This window comes from Emys orbicularis, chromosome 6, assembly GCF_028017835.1.
Source record: "Emys orbicularis isolate rEmyOrb1 chromosome 6, rEmyOrb1.hap1, whole genome shotgun sequence".
Lineage (NCBI taxonomy): Eukaryota > Metazoa > Chordata > Testudines > Emydidae > Emys > Emys orbicularis.
This window is the reverse complement of record NC_088688.1, coordinates 107,112,722-107,130,396: the sequence shown is the minus strand read 5'-3', so window position 1 is coordinate 107,130,396 and position 17,675 is coordinate 107,112,722. Positions and strand designations below refer to the sequence as shown.

At 41.9% G+C, this 17,675-nt stretch overlaps 1 protein-coding gene across 1 annotated transcript in view; it reads right to left on the bottom strand.

Annotated features, from left to right (window-relative positions):
* Nucleotides 1–734: 734 nt before the first annotated feature.
* Nucleotides 735–17,675, bottom strand: part of TTC39B (tetratricopeptide repeat domain 39B) — a 37,201-nt gene continuing 20,260 nt past the window's right edge. Inside the window, exons 14-16 of the mRNA XM_065406315.1 lie at nt 10,382–10,499; nt 2,004–2,120; nt 735–831 (exon numbers count right to left, since the gene is read on the bottom strand). Coding sequence (XP_065262387.1) covers nt 735–831; nt 2,004–2,120; nt 10,382–10,499 — 332 coding nt within the window. The remainder of the gene's footprint in view (nt 832–2,003; nt 2,121–10,381; nt 10,500–17,675) is intronic.

Genomic DNA, 17,675 nt, shown 5'->3' with positions numbered 1-17,675 from the left:
TCACACAGAGATATGGTATATGCACCTTAAGTAAGGCTAAGTTTTTGTCACAGATATTTTTAGTAAAAGTCCTGGGCAATAAACAAAAATTCACAGAAGCCCATGACCTGTCCCTGACTTTCACTAAAAATAGTCCTGACAAAAGTGGTAGGTGGGTTCAGTACCCACCCCTCCTGGGGCTCCCGGATCCCCCACTGCTGCAGTCAGTGGGAGCTCTGGGATCCCCGCCGCTGTAGGGAGTGGGAGCTGCGGGGTCCCCTCACACCTGGGTCCCTCGCCACCCATCGTGGCTGGGAGATGCAGGGTCCCCAGCCGCTTGTCATGGCTGGGTAGCTGAGGGGAATCCCCACAGCTGGCCGTGGCTGGGCAGCTCCGGGGGGTCCCTGCTGCTGTGGCTGGGCAGCTTCGGGGGGGTCCCCCGCTGTGCCTGGGCAGCTGCAGGGTACCCCACCAGTTCAGGGGCTGCAGGGGAGGGGCTGGGAGCTCCGACCCGGGGCAGAAAATGTCAGAGATCAATGGAAGTCACAGATTCCGTAACCTCCGTGATATAATCGTAGCTTTAACCATAAGAAAAAACAGCCTAAAAGGATGACAAACATCAAATCACAGATAATAGAAAATATAATAATTAGTTGTTTCTTTTTCATTCTGTCATTTACATGATTTTTTAAAAACATTCGACCAAGATCACGTAGACACTTGAATTCATGGGAAAAGATCACCCTTCGGCTAAGTCAAGGCGTAGAAGCTGGAGTCACTTTCAGGCTGTCAAGGGCTGCATGAATCCTGAAGTGTAACCTGGACTCCATGGAGTATTCTTTGTAGTTGTTTCTGCAAACAACAAAATTACTTCATCAGCCAAAAAAACAAAAACAAAAACACCACCATAAAACCCCATCAATCATTTAATTTCTCTATCCTCTGTTCTCTTCCCTTCGCTTTATATGGTCCTTTTCAACAGCTCTCAGCCCTTTAGAAAAGATGAGTCATGCCCAACATGAAGATGTGAACAAAAAAAACGTAGGGAAAAATAGCATATTAGTACACTGCTGTCAGCTGAAAAAAGTGTGGCCAGCCTCAAAACACAGCACTCAAAGGGTCAGTGTAATTGTACAGAAACCAATCCAAAGTACCCAGCAGGGTACAGGAAATGGCATTATGGGGATCCAAAATCTTTTTAGCTAATGGTGAAATTGATCTCTAGGTCTGAAAGGTTTTTAGGAGGCCGCCACTGACATATACAGTACTTCCAATATCATTTAGACACTGTTAACTTTTTAATAAAAATATTAAGGGGCAAGTGCTGCCTCCAGCATACAGACTGAGTGAATGGGCTGTGCTCTGAGAAGATCTGCTCTCTAGCTCCCTGCTCTGGGGGATTCCTGGGGAGTGGGGAGGTGGGGGGAGAAGAGGCAATGGATAGATACATGTAGCCACAGATCCTGTAGCTGCTCCACCCCATCCTCACTCAGCCCATGGACTCTTCCACTGCAACATATAGGGAGGCCCACTAAGCTGTTCTCTATGTCACACAGAAGGTATGGATCACATACACTGGCTCTCCAACTCTCCCTGCCCTCCATGCAGCAAAGCCACACCTTTTACTTTGTCTCGGGCCCTTGGCACCCATAAAAGTTTGAGTGGGAGGGAGACAGGATTTGCCCTTAATACTGTACCCCATTCAGTGTGGTTCAATTCAGCATACCATGTGTGAAACTTATGGCAGAATAGAAGTACTATATCAAAGAATTGGTACACTTTAAAAATTCAACTCTATTGAAAAACATTTTCTAAGTCTTGAATATAGAGTTATAATAAATAATTTATCATTTTGCCAAGTTGCAAGTGCAGTTTTGTAGAAAATGTAATGTCACTTCAGCTGAATTTTGTAAAATTATTTCAAAAGAGATAGAGAGGAAGAGTGAGCTTCCTTTGTTGCTTGGAGTGCCTCAGTTACTTTGAGTCTTAAAGAGTGCACAGAGACAAACATGAACTCTACTTACTTTGCAGTTTCTATACATCTTATTGCTTTCTCTCTCTGGTCCTGCTGTTTGTATAGAAGTCCCAACTCATACAGAGTGAATGGCACCAAATAGTTATCATATTTTATCTGCTTCTCACTAAGAAACCAGAGAGATATGAAACTGGTTAAATATAAAAAACATGTTGTACTGAAGTTATATGATTATTAATTTAAATGCAGAGTATACTCCCACCTAAATTCATATTCGATCACTTGCCTGATTTCCAAAAGTGCTGAGCATTGAATAGCTTCCATTGACTTTGGTGGGAGTTTCAGTATTTTTTAATATCAGGCAAGCACCTAATAATGGTTTTAGAAACCTAACTTTAGGCTTTAGTTTTGAAAACCAAGGCCCTAGTGGCTAAAATATTTTCTGTGGCTTAGTCAAGACAGCATAGATAGTAGATTCCTCCTCATTCAATCTGATAGGCAAGAAGACTACCAATCGTCATATAGGACTAAAATCAGTGGATTGATCCCTCCAACTAGATCAATTCAAAGATCACCAGGGTTCACCAGCAAATTACATCAGTTGAAACACACAGGCAGAAAACTAGAACTTTAGTGGCACAAAATCCTCTTCACATCTGTGACGGGGTGTACTGGCCCCGCACTGTAGTGGAAGGGGTTAAAGCAGCTGCAGTATAAAAGGGAACAGCCTAGCTCAGTCTGGGCTGGCCGCCAAGGAGGAAGGATGCACCTTGCTGACTCCAGCCGAGGAGCAGCCAGGATCCCAGACCGCGGGAGCAGGAGATGCCGAGGCCCAGGTACTTGCGGATGCCCCAGGAGATTGCAGTCGCCATCTGAGGAGCCCAGAGACTCCGAAGACACCCAACTTCAACTGCAGTAGTCATGGTAGGAGGTAGCCCAGGGAGGGACTAGCTAGTGTCCAGGCAGCAGTCGGTGTGTTGCAGGCAAATTCCCTGCCGACTTAGTGGTGAACCCATTTGTCACTACCAGGGCCCCGGGCTGGGATCCGGTGAAGCAGGGAGGGCCCAGGTCATAGAATCATAGAATATCAGGGTGGGAAGGGACCTCAGGAGGTCATCTAGTCCAACCCCCTGCTCAAAGCAGGACCAATTCCCAACTAAATCATCCCAGCCAGGGCTTTGTCAAGCCTGACCTTAAAAACCTCTAAGGAAGGAGATTCCACCACCTCCCTAGGTAATCCATTCCAGTGCTTCACCACCCTCCTAGTGAAAAAGTTGTTCCTAATATCCAACCTAAACCTCCCCCACTGCAACCTGAGACCATTACTCCTTGTTCTGTCATCTGCTACCACTGAGAACAGTCTAGATCCATCCTCTTTGGAACCCCCTTTCAGGTAGTTGAAAGCAGCTATAAAATCCCCCCTCATTCTTCTCTTCTGCAGACTAAACAATCCCAGTTCCCTCAGCCTCTCCTCATAAGTCATGTACTCCAGCCCCCTAATCATTTTTGTTGCCCTCCACTGGACTCTTTCCAATTTTTCCACATCCTTCTTGTAGTGTGGGGCCCAAATCTGGACACAGTACTCCAGATGAGGCCTCACCAATGTCAAATAGAGGGGAATGATCACGTCCCTCGATTTGCTGGCAATGCCCCTACTTATACAGCCCAAAATGCCATTAGCCTTCTTGGCAACAAGGGCACACTGTTGACTCATATCCAGCTTCTCGTCCACTGTAACCCCTAGGTCCTTTTCTGCAGAACTGCTTCCTAGCCATTCGGTCCCTAGTCTGTAACAGTGAATGGTATTCTTCCTTCCTAAGTGCAGGACTCTGCACTTGTCCTTGTTGAACCTCATCAGGTTTTTTTTGGCCCAATCCTCTAATTTGTCTAGGTCCCTCTGTATCCTATCCCTACCCTCCAGTGTATCTACCACTCTTCTCAGTTTAGTATCATCTGCAAACTTGCTGAGAGTGCAGTCCACACCATCCTCCAGCTCACTAATGAAGATATTGAACAAAACCGGCCCCAGGACCTACCCTTGGGGCACTCCGCTTGATACTGGCTGCCAACTAGACATGGAACCATTGATCACTACCCGTTGGGCCCAATGATCTAGCCAGCTTTCTACCCACCTTATAGTCCATTCATCCAGCCCATACTTCTTTAACTTGCTGGCAAGAATACTGGGGGAGACCGTATCAAAAGCTTTGCTAAAGTCAAGGAATAACACATCCACTGCTTCCCCTCATCCACAGAGCCAGTTATCTCCTCATAGAAGGCAATTAGGTTAGTCAGGCATGACTTTCCCTTGATGAATCCATGCTGATTGTTCCTGATCACTTTCCTCTCCTCTAAGTGCTTCAGAATTGATTCCTTGAGGACCTGCTCCATGATTTTTCCAGGGACTGAGGTGAGGCTGACTGGCCTGTAGTTCCCCAGATCCTCCTCCTTCCCTTTTTTAAAGATGGGAACTTCATTAGCCTTTTTCCAGTCATCCAGGTCCTCCCCCGATCGCCATGAGTTTTCAAAGATAATGGCCAATGGCTCTGCAATCACATCCGCCAACTCCTTTAGCACCCTCGGATGCAGCGCATCCGGCCCCATGGATTTGTGCTCGTCCAGTTTTTCTAAAGGTCCCCCTACCCGAACACCCCTCTTTGGGGGACAGCCCACTGAACCATCTCCCACTGATTCTGGTCATTAGGCCGTGCTTCCCTGCAATCCAGGGGAGTCCTATTGACTCTGGCGGGTAGGCCGCGCATCCCCACAGCCAAGGGGAGTCCTATTGACTCTGGCCGGTAGACCGCGCTTCCCTTCAACCAAGGGGAGTCCTATTGACTCTGGCGGGTAGGCCGCGCATCCCCACAGCCAAGGGGAGTCCTATTGACTCTGGCCATTAGACCGCGCTTCCCTTCAACCAAGGGGAGTCCTATTGACTCTGGCCATTAGACCGCGCTTCCCTTCAACCAAGGGGAGCCCTATTGACTCTGGCCATTAGACCGTGCTTCCCTTCAACCAAGGGGAGCCCTACTGACTCTGGCCGGTGGGCCGCTCTTCCCTGCAGTCCAGGGGAATCATATTAGCTTTAATGGCAGACCTGCTCCACCCTTGCCCCGGTGTACTGGCCCTGCGACAACATCTATCTATCAATAACAAAAGGATTCTTATATGACTACTCTATTGCAATACAAGAAGCAGAGAGAACCCTCTATTCCGCTGCCACCATCAAAGCTGGCTGACAAAATCGTGGCTGGAAGAGCTATTTGGTGTAGTAAACTGGCTAAATCAACTTAAACTGCATACTGCAAACCCTGGACCCAAGGACTGAGCCCTGGAACAATTCTCACCCTATGTTGCAGAAAAGATTTTCTCCTGTGAAATGTTACTCACTGACAGAAGAAACCTGGAAATGGACCAGATGGCACTGATCACTCCACCAGTTCTGACAAAGCTCAGACTCTGAACAGACAATGAAATACTACAAGCCTAAGGAATATTCCAGATACCCACCAGTGAAACACATAAGTGCCCCTCTGTCACAGGTTAGCTGGCCCTTTAAGGGAAGAAGGGCTCAACTTTGTGCATATCATGGAGACATAATTAGAATGACCTACCCCAGCTGCAGGGGATCAGAAGGATGATTAAATAAGCCAACCTGTGAACTTGGTCTGGGGAGAAGGCCCAGGAGATAGGGCAACAGGAGTTCGCCTTCTCTGGGAAGGGTTTGGTAAAGGCAGGATGGAGAGAACCACAGGGAGCAGACCAGGCCTTAGGATATGACCAATAAGAAGCAGGGAGATCCCTGAAGGAAGCTGCTGGAGTCCCCAGGGAAGGTAGGCAGTGGGGAAACCTTCTGGGAAGAAGCAGCCTACAAGAACACTGCAGGGCCCTGGAGTAAGAGCAGAGAACTTCAGTGTAGCCCAAGAGGGGTAGAAAAATTATTTGTTTGGATATTTATTTCCATTAACAGTTAGATTTTTGTTACCTCAAAAGGGGGCTGACCTTAAGAGGTGACCTGGCTGGTGGGCCGGGCCACGGAAGATGCAGACAGAAACAGGCCAGCACATGGCCAAAGAAGTGGTCAATGGGGGCATTAGAGCTGAAGTCTCCTGCAATGCCCCACACTGACGCCAGGGAGTGCAACTGTGCGAGTGCAACTGCTTATACCCTGCTGGTTGGTGAAAGCCAGCAAAGGGCAACTGTGCCCACTACTAATGGAAATCATCAACATTTCCTTACTAAAAAAGGGTTTTGCATTCACCAAAAATGCATTTATTGAAACAATAGAAGAAACTCGAGATTTAATCCCTCAAACCCTTTTAAAGTATCTCTTGGGAGGAGAGGTTAATGGTCTCCTGGCAAGGTTGTACAAACACTTGATAACGTATTGATCCATTTCTGGGAGGAAAAAATTGGGGTACCTCTTCCTCAGAGTCCAAAGCTGCCTTGAGAAAATCCTCTTTCCCCGTCTCTCCCTTGATGGGGCGTGGTTTTGCTTTTCACAGCCCTGGAGTCCATCTCAGCTATTCTCTAATTTTGCTGTTGCTTTGGTGAGAGCCTCTGCCTATATGGATGAGCTCCACTCCCTTTAGGCAAGTTAAACAGCTGTTTAGAAATGGTTTCAACTGCTGCCTTGCTCCACTAAGGTAGTGGAAATTTCCTCTCCATGAGAGCAGTAAGAGAGCAAAAGGACCGCATGGGAAAGGTCTACTTCAAGAGATACAGCTGATATGTGTGGGTGTGTCCCTTTCATTTTTTCCCTTTCTTTTTCCTCTGTCTTCTCTGGATGAGAGACAAACAACATCCTGACATCGCCATGGAGGTTGCCTTCCTTCATGCTGTGAGCAAGGCACCAATCAAATGGAAGCAGCAAAGGAGGGAGCCCTAAAGAATGGGAAAATCCTGGACAGTGACTGGTTATCGGCAAGTGAGGAGAAACCCAGTGTCCTTGTAAACTTAACTACAGAATCAGACATATTATTGTCTGGATAATTCAAAAGTTTAAGAAAATATATTTCTTTTTCATAATGGATGACAATGATCCATAAAGACACATCAGTTAGTCATCATAACACTCCTTTAAGGCATCTAACATATCTTAAGGGCACCAGATAAGTGCAATTTATTATGATTAGCTCACTAAGGGCTAGTCTACACTTACCCGGTAGTTCGACGGCTGCGGATCGAAGTTCCGAGTTCGATTTATCGCGTCTGGTGTGGACGCGATAAATCGAACCAGGAAGTGATCCCCGTCGACTGCGGTACTCCAGCTCGGCGAGAGGAGTACCGCGAAGTCGACGGGGGAGCCTGCCTGCCGCGTGTGGACCGCGGTAAATTCGAAGTAAGGTATGTCGAATTCAGCTACGTTATTCACGTAGCTGAATTTGCGTACCTTACTTCGACTTGGGGGGTAAGTGTAGACCAGGCCTAAGTCATAGAAAATTATAAAAGTCTTTAAAACAGTCCTTCTAGAATAATATACTTTTAAAAATAGCTGCTAATTGTTCTTTGTACTTTATATATTATCAATACGTTCACACTAAAATCACCACTACCACACAAATTCTAAATTCATTTTCCACAGCTTTGATTTATTTTGTACATCTTTACAAAACAAGCAACATAAATGAAAAAAGGAAATCAAATGTACATTCCTCTTCCCCCTTTAACTAACCAAATTTTATTTTATGGAGACTGTTAAGAGATGCTGTAGATCACTGGCTCTCAACCTTTCCAGACTACTGTGTCCCTTTCAGGAGTCTGATTTCTCTTGCGTACCCCCAAGTTACACCTCACTTAAAAATTACTTTGCTTACAAAATCAGACATAAAAATACAAAAAAAAGTGTCACAGCCACACTATTGCTGAAAAATTGCTTACATTCTCATTTTTACCATATAATTATAAAATAAATCAATTGGAATATAAATATTGTACTTGCATTTCAGTGTATAGTATATAGAACAGTATAAACAAGTCATTGTATGAAATTTTAGTTTGTACTAACTTTGCTAGTGTTTTTTATGTAGTCTGTTGTAAAACTAGGTAAATATCTAGATGAGCTGACGTACCCCCTGGAAGACCTCTGTGTACCCCCCCGGCGTACACATATCCCTGGTTGAGAACCACTGCTGACGATTAGAGAGGTCTGCACTTTATAACTAATGTAATGCACACGGGGGTAGGTTCCTATCCAACTTACCAGTTTCCTGGAACTGACCTTCATTGTGTTACATCAGTGGCTTAACTCAAAGCAAAAAATTTTGAGGGAGAACTGTATTTACAAACAGTTCAATATCACACTTTGTACCTAGCTTTTTCTGAGACGACTGCTGTCACAGTATCAAGAGAAGTGCACTTAGAGTGGAACATGGAGAGGGACTACAGAAGTGCCCAGTCAGGTATCCAGCCATCACCTGTCTCTGGGCATGGATCCTTGTCCCACTTCTTCTAACTGGGGATTTTAAGGCTGCATAGCACCTTGCTGTACACTGTGGTATCTCCAACAAACCAATCTGCCTAAAGTCCAGTGCCTGTGCTTTGATTTCTCTCCAAGGTGTACTGCCAGCAGTTACCTGTTTCCACGCAGCTCTTTCTAAGTTAACACACCCACCAGTCTTATAGGGCCCTATTAGGCCAAAAGTCTTTCCAACTCTTCTGCAAGAGTTGGGCCCCCCCCCCCCCCCCCCCTTGAACAGAAGGTCCTGTTTGTTTGCTGAGTTAGAAAGACGGCCCAGAGTCAGTTCAAGATCACCTTTTTATACCAAAACCCCTTTCTTTGTCTCCTAGTCGCTAGAAAACCCAGCTTGAACCAGTATATGCAAACCATTCTACCAATATCGATCTTTTCCTGCAGAAAATTATTTTATTTCAATGAAATCCCATTTTCCAAAGGGAAACTTTTAAATTTTTCAACCAGTCCTAGTCCTAAATCCTGACAGTGTGCCACAAACACTGTACCCAAGAGAGAATTTTAAAGGCTACATTCCTTGAAATTGGTTACAGCATAGAGACAATTACAGTATGCCTTACATACTCTGTCTGTATTCTGAGATATGGTAGCAGAAGGTCAGATGTGACAGACAAAGGTGGCAGAGATATTAGAAGCAAACTTATTCTTTCTTCCTTTCTTAAATGTGATTATTTTTCAATTATCATTTGATCTTTGGTCTTTATTAATTAGAACTGAACAACAAAGATATTTTCTATTTCTGCAAGTATATGTGGGTTTTCAAAACTACTCTTCTACTGCATGATAAAACTCTTTGGGTGAAATCTCTCCATCCCACACACCCTCCTTGAGGAATTCTATTTTATGCAGGATATGACATGAATTTTCTGAAGAGACAGAACTGACTCATCTCCCCAAGTAGTAAGTAGGCCATGGAGTCACAAGTGTAGCCACTCCATAGCTTCAGCCAGCGCTCCTCCATGCCCTTTTGGGGAGCATTTGGACACTAGATCTGCATAAGAGGAACCTTTGTAGGCACTCACTGGCTTGTCTTCAACTGCCCTATCTATGCTGGCCTATTCAGGACCTACACAGAGCCCACATCTATCCCACACAAGGGGTGAAGTGGATCGCAGCAGAGTTTAAGTGGGGTAAAAGCCCTTGTGTGGGCCCTGTACATGTGGGTGAATTTCATCCTGAGGCCTTTTAGATGAGGTAATAAAGTAATGAATGTAGTTTATAAGATGATCTGATATCCTGTTGGACTTCTCATAATTCTGGTTATTATTTGCATTACAGTAGAGTCAGTCTATAGGCACTTAACAAGAATTAGTGCCACATGTTCTGGGTACTGTACCAATATGTACCAAGGGGCATGCAATCTAGCCCAATGATAACACACAAAAGATGAAAGGAACAGACAAATGGCTAAGGGGTGTGAGGGAGCAGATGAGGTAACAGTAATATGAGCCTGTTTTACATAATCAGCACTAACAGTTTCCCACCTGCCTAGCCTTGTGGAAAGAGATAACACTGTTTTAAAAGCCTATTTCTATTCCACAAATTTATTTTTGAGTTTTATTGTTATTTGAAACTCTAACTGAATTTGCAGTTAGCACTTGTGCATTTGCATTCAGTGGGCTAAATTCAGCTATTGGTGTAAATGAGTATAACTCCATTGGATTTGACTGGAGTTTTGTCTTCCTACACCAGGAATTAGAGATATTCTGTAGATTAAGATTTCTTAAATTAAAGTTGCTACCACTTTCACTGGCAAAATTAAGAATCTAATGTTTTCTTCATTTTACTAACTACTAAGAATGTCAGCTCAACGCTTATCCAGACAGATTTTCTTCATTTATAACATTAACAATCAACTGTTTATCATTTGTTACTACTAGCTCATCAGTATTTTATTGTTAACAGTATATAAAGCTAAAATATAAGGTTACTCTAGCTTTATTTTATTTTTTTACCTTTGGATAACTTGATTAAAACACAGTTCAGCTTGCAAGAGTCTTCCTAGGTGTTTCAAACAAAGGCCTTTTAGTAACTGCAGCAAGCACAAATCATCTATAAAATATTCAGTGCGACCTTTAAAACAAAAACACAGACAAATTTCAGAGATATACATGGACATAGAAAGAAAAAGGCTAAAGGGATTAGCAGTAAGGGATATGGCCATACTTTAAAAGTTTTGCCTATCAAATTTTGCAGCCACACAAGAACATACATAATCCTCTATACAAATTTTGAATAGTGCCTAATAAGAATTTGAAGAGCAAATTCCAAGCATATCAATACACTGATTCTGGAAAATAAGAAATCAAAACAGTGGACCTGGTTCTCCACTGTCCTCCATGTTATGAAGTCATTTAAACCTATGCAAAGTAAACACAAAATCTTATCTGATCAAAATGGAAGCATTTTACACACATTTTATACTAGGTACAAGAAACTGTAGAATCAGCCCCACTGTTAATAAGTCTGAAACTCTGCACACACAGCAAGTTACTATGCAGCAATCCAAGGTATCGATCAAGCAAGCTGGTGCACTGTAATGTACCATGTGAACACTGCTACAGTGCAGTGAAAGTCCATGGGTGCGGCCTAACATAGAATCATAGGACTGGAAGGGATCTCGAGAAGTCATCTAGTCCAGTCCCTTGCACTCATGGCAGGACTAAGTATTATCTAGACAATCTCTGACAGGTGTTCGTCCAACTTGCTCTTAAAAATCTTCAATAATGGAGATTCCACAACGCCCCTAGGCAATTTATTCCAGTGCTTAACCACCCTGACAGTTAGGAAGTTTTGCCTAATGTCCAATCTTAACTGCCCTTGCTGCAATTTAAGCCCATTGCTTCTTGTCCTATCCTCAGAGGTTAAGGAGAACAATGTTTCTCCCCCCTCTTTGTAACAACCTTTTATGTATTTGAAAACTGTTATGTCCCTCCTCGGTCTTCTCTTCTCCAGACTGAAAAAAACCAATTGTTTCAATCTTCCCTCATAGGTCATGTTTTCTAGACCTTTAATCATTTTGTTGCTCTTTTCTGGACTCTCTCCAATTTGTCCATATTTTTCCTAAAATGTGGCGCCTAGAACTGGATACAATACTCCATTTGATGCCTAATCAGCACGAAGTAGAGAGGAAGAATTACTTTTTATATCTTGCTTACAATACTCCTGCTAATACATCCCAGAATGTTTCGGGTTTTTTTGCAACAGTGTTACACTGTTGACTCATATGTAGCTTGTGATCCACTATGACCCCCAGATCCCTTTCTGCAGTACTCTTTCCTAGGCAGCCATATCCCATTTTGTATGTGTGCAATTGATTGTTCCTTCCTAAGTGGAGTACTTTGCATTTGTCCTTATTAAATTTCATCCTATTTACTTCAGACCATTTCTCCAGTTTGTTCATATCATTTTAAATGTTAATCTTATCCTCCAAAGCACCTAATTCCTCACAGCTTGGTATCGTCTGCTAACTTTATAAGTTTCAGAGTAGCAGCCGTGTTAGTCTGTATACGCAAAAATTTGTTAGTAACTTTATAAGAGTTATATGCCATTATCAAAATCATTGATTAAGATATTGAACAGAACCAGACCCAGAACTGATCCCTGTGAGACCATATTAGATATACCCTTCCAGTTTGACTGTGAACCACTGATAACTACTCTGTGGGAATGGTTTTCTAGCCAGTTATGCACCCACCTTATAGTAGTTCCATCTAGGTTGTATTTCCTTAGTTTGTTTATGAGAAGGTCATGTGAGACAGTATCAAAAGCCTTACTAAAGTCAAGGTAAAGTCAAGATCTACCACTTTCCTCCTCTCCATAAGGCTTGTTTCCCTATCAAAGAAAGCTATTAAGTTGGTTTGTCATGATTTGTTCTTGACAAATCCATGTTAACTTTACTTATCACCTTATTATCTTCCAGGTGTTTGCAAACTGATTGCTTAATTATTTGCTCCATTATCTTTCTGGGTACTGAAGTTAAGATGACTGAAGTCTGTAATTCCCCAAGTTGTTCTCCTTTCCCTTTTTTATAGATTGGCACTATATTTGCCCTTTTCTAGTCCTCTGGAATCTTTCCCATCTTCCATGACTTTTCAAAGATAATCGCTAATGGCTCAGATATCTTCTCGGTCAACTTCTTGAGTATTCTAGGATGTATTTAATCAGGCCCTGGTGACTTGAAGACCTCTAACTTGTCTAAGTAATTTTTAACTTGTTCTTTCCCTATTTTAGCCTCTGATCCTACCTCATTTTCACTGGCATTCACTATGTTAGACGACCAATAACTATTAACCTTTTTGGTGAAAACTGAAACATACTACTACTTCAAAGCACAGCACGCTATGCTAAGCCACACTCCAGGACATTCACTGTGCTATAGCTGTGTCCACATGAGATGGTACTGTGTGGCAAGCTGGTGTCCTGTAGATTCACACCCTGGCTTGCTGTGCAGTAATTCACCACGTGGATACGTTTTTTCTTAAAATCTCCCACCATTCCAAACTATTGGTGCAACTCTACCAGAGCCAACAACAGGAGTGTTTGTGTATATTGGCTGCCATTGTTTTTACCACCCTCTCCTCTAGAACTCTAAGCAGGGTGAGAAGGTATGGTAGTTAAAATGCTGGAAGTCATTAGTGATCCCACCATTACCACCACTGGAGGAGCTGCATTAGCAGAGTTCCAACAGCAAGTGAATTTAACAAAGAAGATTTATGCACACACAGTGTCTGTGCAACAAAGACATCACATGAAGGAGTTTTGTGAAGTGTTTCAGAAGTAAAGTAATAACAAGTGCAGTCCCCTTTCTTGTTGTGTTGGCTTATAATATTTGTTGGCTGCAGTGAAGAAAAGGAAAGAAAACACACATATGGACAAACAGATGGCTGCACATACATTAATGATTCAGGAAGCAAAACACACTCCTTTCAGATCATCTTGTTTACAACTAATTACCAATTCTCTGAGGTTACATCAATTTTTTAAAAATGGTCTGCCAAATAAAACTATACAAACAGTTCTGAAAACATGGAACACAAAAGCAACTTGAAATATTTTTCACTGTCTTTAAGATTTTTTCTGTCTGCTTTTAAATATTAGTTTGATCCCTTCATAGAATGATGCAAAAGTCCATGATTTTCACTAGTAGGTACATGTAGGTGAGGTGAGATGGCTATTTTGCATTTCTTTGTAAAACTGAGCAGTGATCAAATGTCAAAATCAGGTCGATGTCTCCTACAGGGACTGATTTCTTGCAGTTGCTGGGGGCAGATATTGACCACTGTCAGTCTTCACTGTTTTCTATTTCCTGAGATTTCCTCCCAGAGATAAAAACTAGTAAGTCAAAGTGCTACCATTATAACAGCACCTGAAGATTACATGAAGTTAATACTGACAGTCTGGCAATAAATGGTAGACCGAATCTTCTTGCAGTCTGACAGTATCTACGTGAATTCTATTCTGAGTATATAATAAAGCTGCAAGACCATCACCCAAAATATTTCAGATTTTCTTTTAAATTATGAATACATTATTTTCATTTGGGAAAGAATAAACAGGAATGATGGTGAACTGGTAGAATGTCTCTGCAAGCCATTTCAGAACTTCAGAAATTATATTTTCTTTTTCTCAGTCTGCTCCTTCCTATGAATTTTAGTAAAGTTTTGTTGTACAAACAGAACTGCATACAAATACCCAAATAAAACTTTTATATGTGTTCATGAAACAAAGTACCATGACAGACCAATTATGCGTTTCTTTTCAAGAGACACATTCTCTAATTTAGTTGATTATGAGGGACACATCTTGTCTTATAGCTTAGTGTCCAGGTCTGGATAGTGAACAAAAAAATTGTACAAAAGAACTCTTCATATTAACATCATTTTATCTGCAAATGTCTGTCTTAAATGTATTTGCATTTTGGTTGTAAAGTGGCATGCAACAGTAAATAAATCACTTAAGATCTGAGTGGTGCAAGACTGATTTGGCAGAAGATGAACATTTTGACAATGGATGAAAGCGTAACACTGGGCCACATTCAGACTGGGTGTAAGCAAGTCAAAATGGCTGAATACTTTTACTAGATTTTATTGTTAAAACTTACTAAGCATGTTTTTAATCTTTAAATTTATATAATTTAATTTAAATTTAATAGTTATATTAATTTCCTAATTGTTACAAATTATGAACTTTAATGTCACACTAGCAGATTCATGGAATGTGTCACAGTTGTCTACAATATGCAGAGGGTTCTATTATCCACTGAATGATTCAGGTGACTGTACAGATAAAACAATCCAGGCTACCTGTGTGATTTGCCTGCTTGTCCTTCACCTCATCCCTTATTGGTCAGAGCACTGCTGAGAGCTAGATGCCAACCCTTGCCTTTCACCTGCACAACTCTTACTTCATAGATAACATCCTAGGCTGAGCCAAGACAAGAGGTAAAGAGTGTCATGCTAAGTGTTCCCAGGAGAAAAAGAAGAGACTGAGGCATAATGTTATAAAGTAAGCAATACAGGAGGCAGTTTACCTGGAGAGAAGGCTCAGCACAGGGAAGGAACACCTCAGCTCAGGGAGGGAAAGACATTTTAAAATAATAAGATGCAATTAAAAAACCACAAAAATTGGCAGGATGACTCAAGGGCAGGTGTAAGACTTGAAATTTCTTTTAAATCTTTGTTTAATTGTATATTTCAAGGTGACAAGGTCCCTTTATACACTAACATGCAGTCTACATTTCAAATGTCGGCAAGTCATAACTGGAGACTCTGGAGTCACAGCTCTAAAAGACTTCAGGGAAGCAAAAAATAAAATTATAGTTTCATATGTGCCGTGCTAAATCTGAAAGGTTTATGGTATAATTCCAAATTTTAGGGTTTTATGTCAGTAAAAGAAAAAACAGAGCACAGAATCATAGAAAAGTAGAGCCGAAAGGGACCTTGAGAATTCATCCTGTCCAGCCCCTTGTGTTGAGGCAGGACCAACTAAACCTAGACCATTCCTTGCTGTATGCAGTGTTTTTGTAGCTGTGATAGTCCCAGATATTACAGAGACAAGGTGGGTAAGGTAATATATTTTACTGCACCAACTGGTGAGAGAGAGAAGTGTTTGAGCTTACACAGAGCTCTTCTTCAGGTCTGGGAAATGTACTCAGAGTGCCATACCAAAATACAAGGTGGAACAGATCGTTTAGTAGAAGAAGTTAACACGTATTTCAAGGGACCATTCAAGGTGAAGTGGCCCGTTAACACCCCTGTTAATCCAGTGTCTCTGTTCAGTCCATGTTTTTTAATGTCTAGCAAAGTTATGAATTTAAGCTCCCAGGCTCATCACCTGTGGGTGAACACTTTTCACAAAGCAATCATTCTATATCAGTCCTCATCCTCAAAGGAAACCTGCACAACACTTTCAAAAGACAAGCCTGTGAGCTTAAATTCATAACTTTATTAGACACTAAAAATCATGGACTGCAGAAAGACACTGGATTTACTGGTTATTATAACAATCTATAACTCACTAACAACCACCCCAGCTGCCTTTCCTCCCTATGACTGGAGGGGTGCTAACAGGCCACTTCACCTTGAATGGTCCCTTGGAATATGTGCTACAATCTGGTCTACCTTGTATTTAGCTGTGACTCTCTGAGTACTTTTCCCAGATCTGAAGAAGAGCTCTGTAAGCCTGAAAACTTGTCTCTCTCACCAACAGAAGTTGGTCCAATAAAAGATATTTTGTCCCGCACCTTGTCTCTCTATTGTAGACCATCCCTGACAGATGTTTGTCCAACCTGTTCTTAAAAACCTCCAATGACAGGGATGCCAGACCCTCCTTTGGAAGCCTATTTCAGTGCTTAACTATGCTTATCGTTAGAAAGATTTTCCTAATAAATAACCTAAATTTCCCTTGCTGCAGTTTAAGCCCATTACTTCTTGTCCTACTGTCAGTGGACTTGGAAAACAATAGATCACAGTCCTCTTTAAATCAGCCCCTAACTTATTTGAAGATTGTTATTAGGTCCCCCCTTAATCTTCTTTTCTCAAGACTACACATGCCCAGTTTTTTTATCCTTTCCCCACAGATCAGGTTTTCTAAACCTGTTGTTATTTTTATTGCTCTCCTCTGGCCTCTTACCAATTTATACACATCTTTCCTAAAGTATGGTGCCCAGAATAGGATACAGTACTCCAGCTGAGGCCTCACCAGTGCCAAGTAGAGCAGAACAATTACCTCCTGTGTCTTACATACTACACTCCAGTAAATGCACCCTAGAATATTAGCCTTTTTTTGCAATTGCATCACATTGTTGACTCATTCAGATTGTGATCCACTAAACTGCCAAGATCCTTTTCAGCAATACTACCACTTAGCTAGTTATTCCACATTTTGTAGTTGTGCATTTCATTTTTCCTTCCTAAGTGTAATACTTTGTATTTGTCTTTATTGACTTTCATCTTGTTGATTTCAGACCAGCGCTCCAATTTGTTAAGGTCATTTTGAATTCTAATGCTGTCCTCCAAAGTGCTTGCAACCTCTCCCAGCTTGGTGTCATCTGCAAACTTTCAGAAACATAGTATCCACTCCATTATCCAAGTCATTGATGAAAATATAGAATACATCCGTATACAGGACTGACCCTTGTGGGACCCCACTAGATACATCATCCCAGTTTGAGAGCAAACCATTGATAACTATTCTTTCAGTATAGTCTTTCAACAAGTTTTGCACCCACCTTACAGTAATTCCATCTAGACCACATTTTCCTAATTTGCTTATGAGACTGTCATGTGGGACTGCATGAAAAGGCCTACTAAAATGAAGATATATCACGTCTACTGCTTTCCCCATATCTTTAACCCTATCAAAGAAGAAATTAGATTGGGTTGGGCATGATTTGTTCTTGAGAAATGCATGCTAGCTATTCTTTATAACCCTATTATCCTCCAGGTGTTTACACATTTAAAGTTTAATAATTTGTTCGAGTATCTTTCCAGGTATCAAAGTTAGGCTGACTGTTCTATAATTCGCCAGGTCCTCTTGTTCCCCTTTTTAAAGATAGGTACTAAGTTTGCCCTTCTCTAGTCCTCTGAGACCTCACCTGTTCTCCATGAGTTCTCAAAGATAATTGCTAATGGTCGTGAGATTGCTTCAGCTATTTCTTAACTACCCTAAGATGAATTTCATCAGGCCCTACCTATTTGAATACATCTAACTTATCTAAATAGTCTTTAATCTGTTCTTTCCCTATTT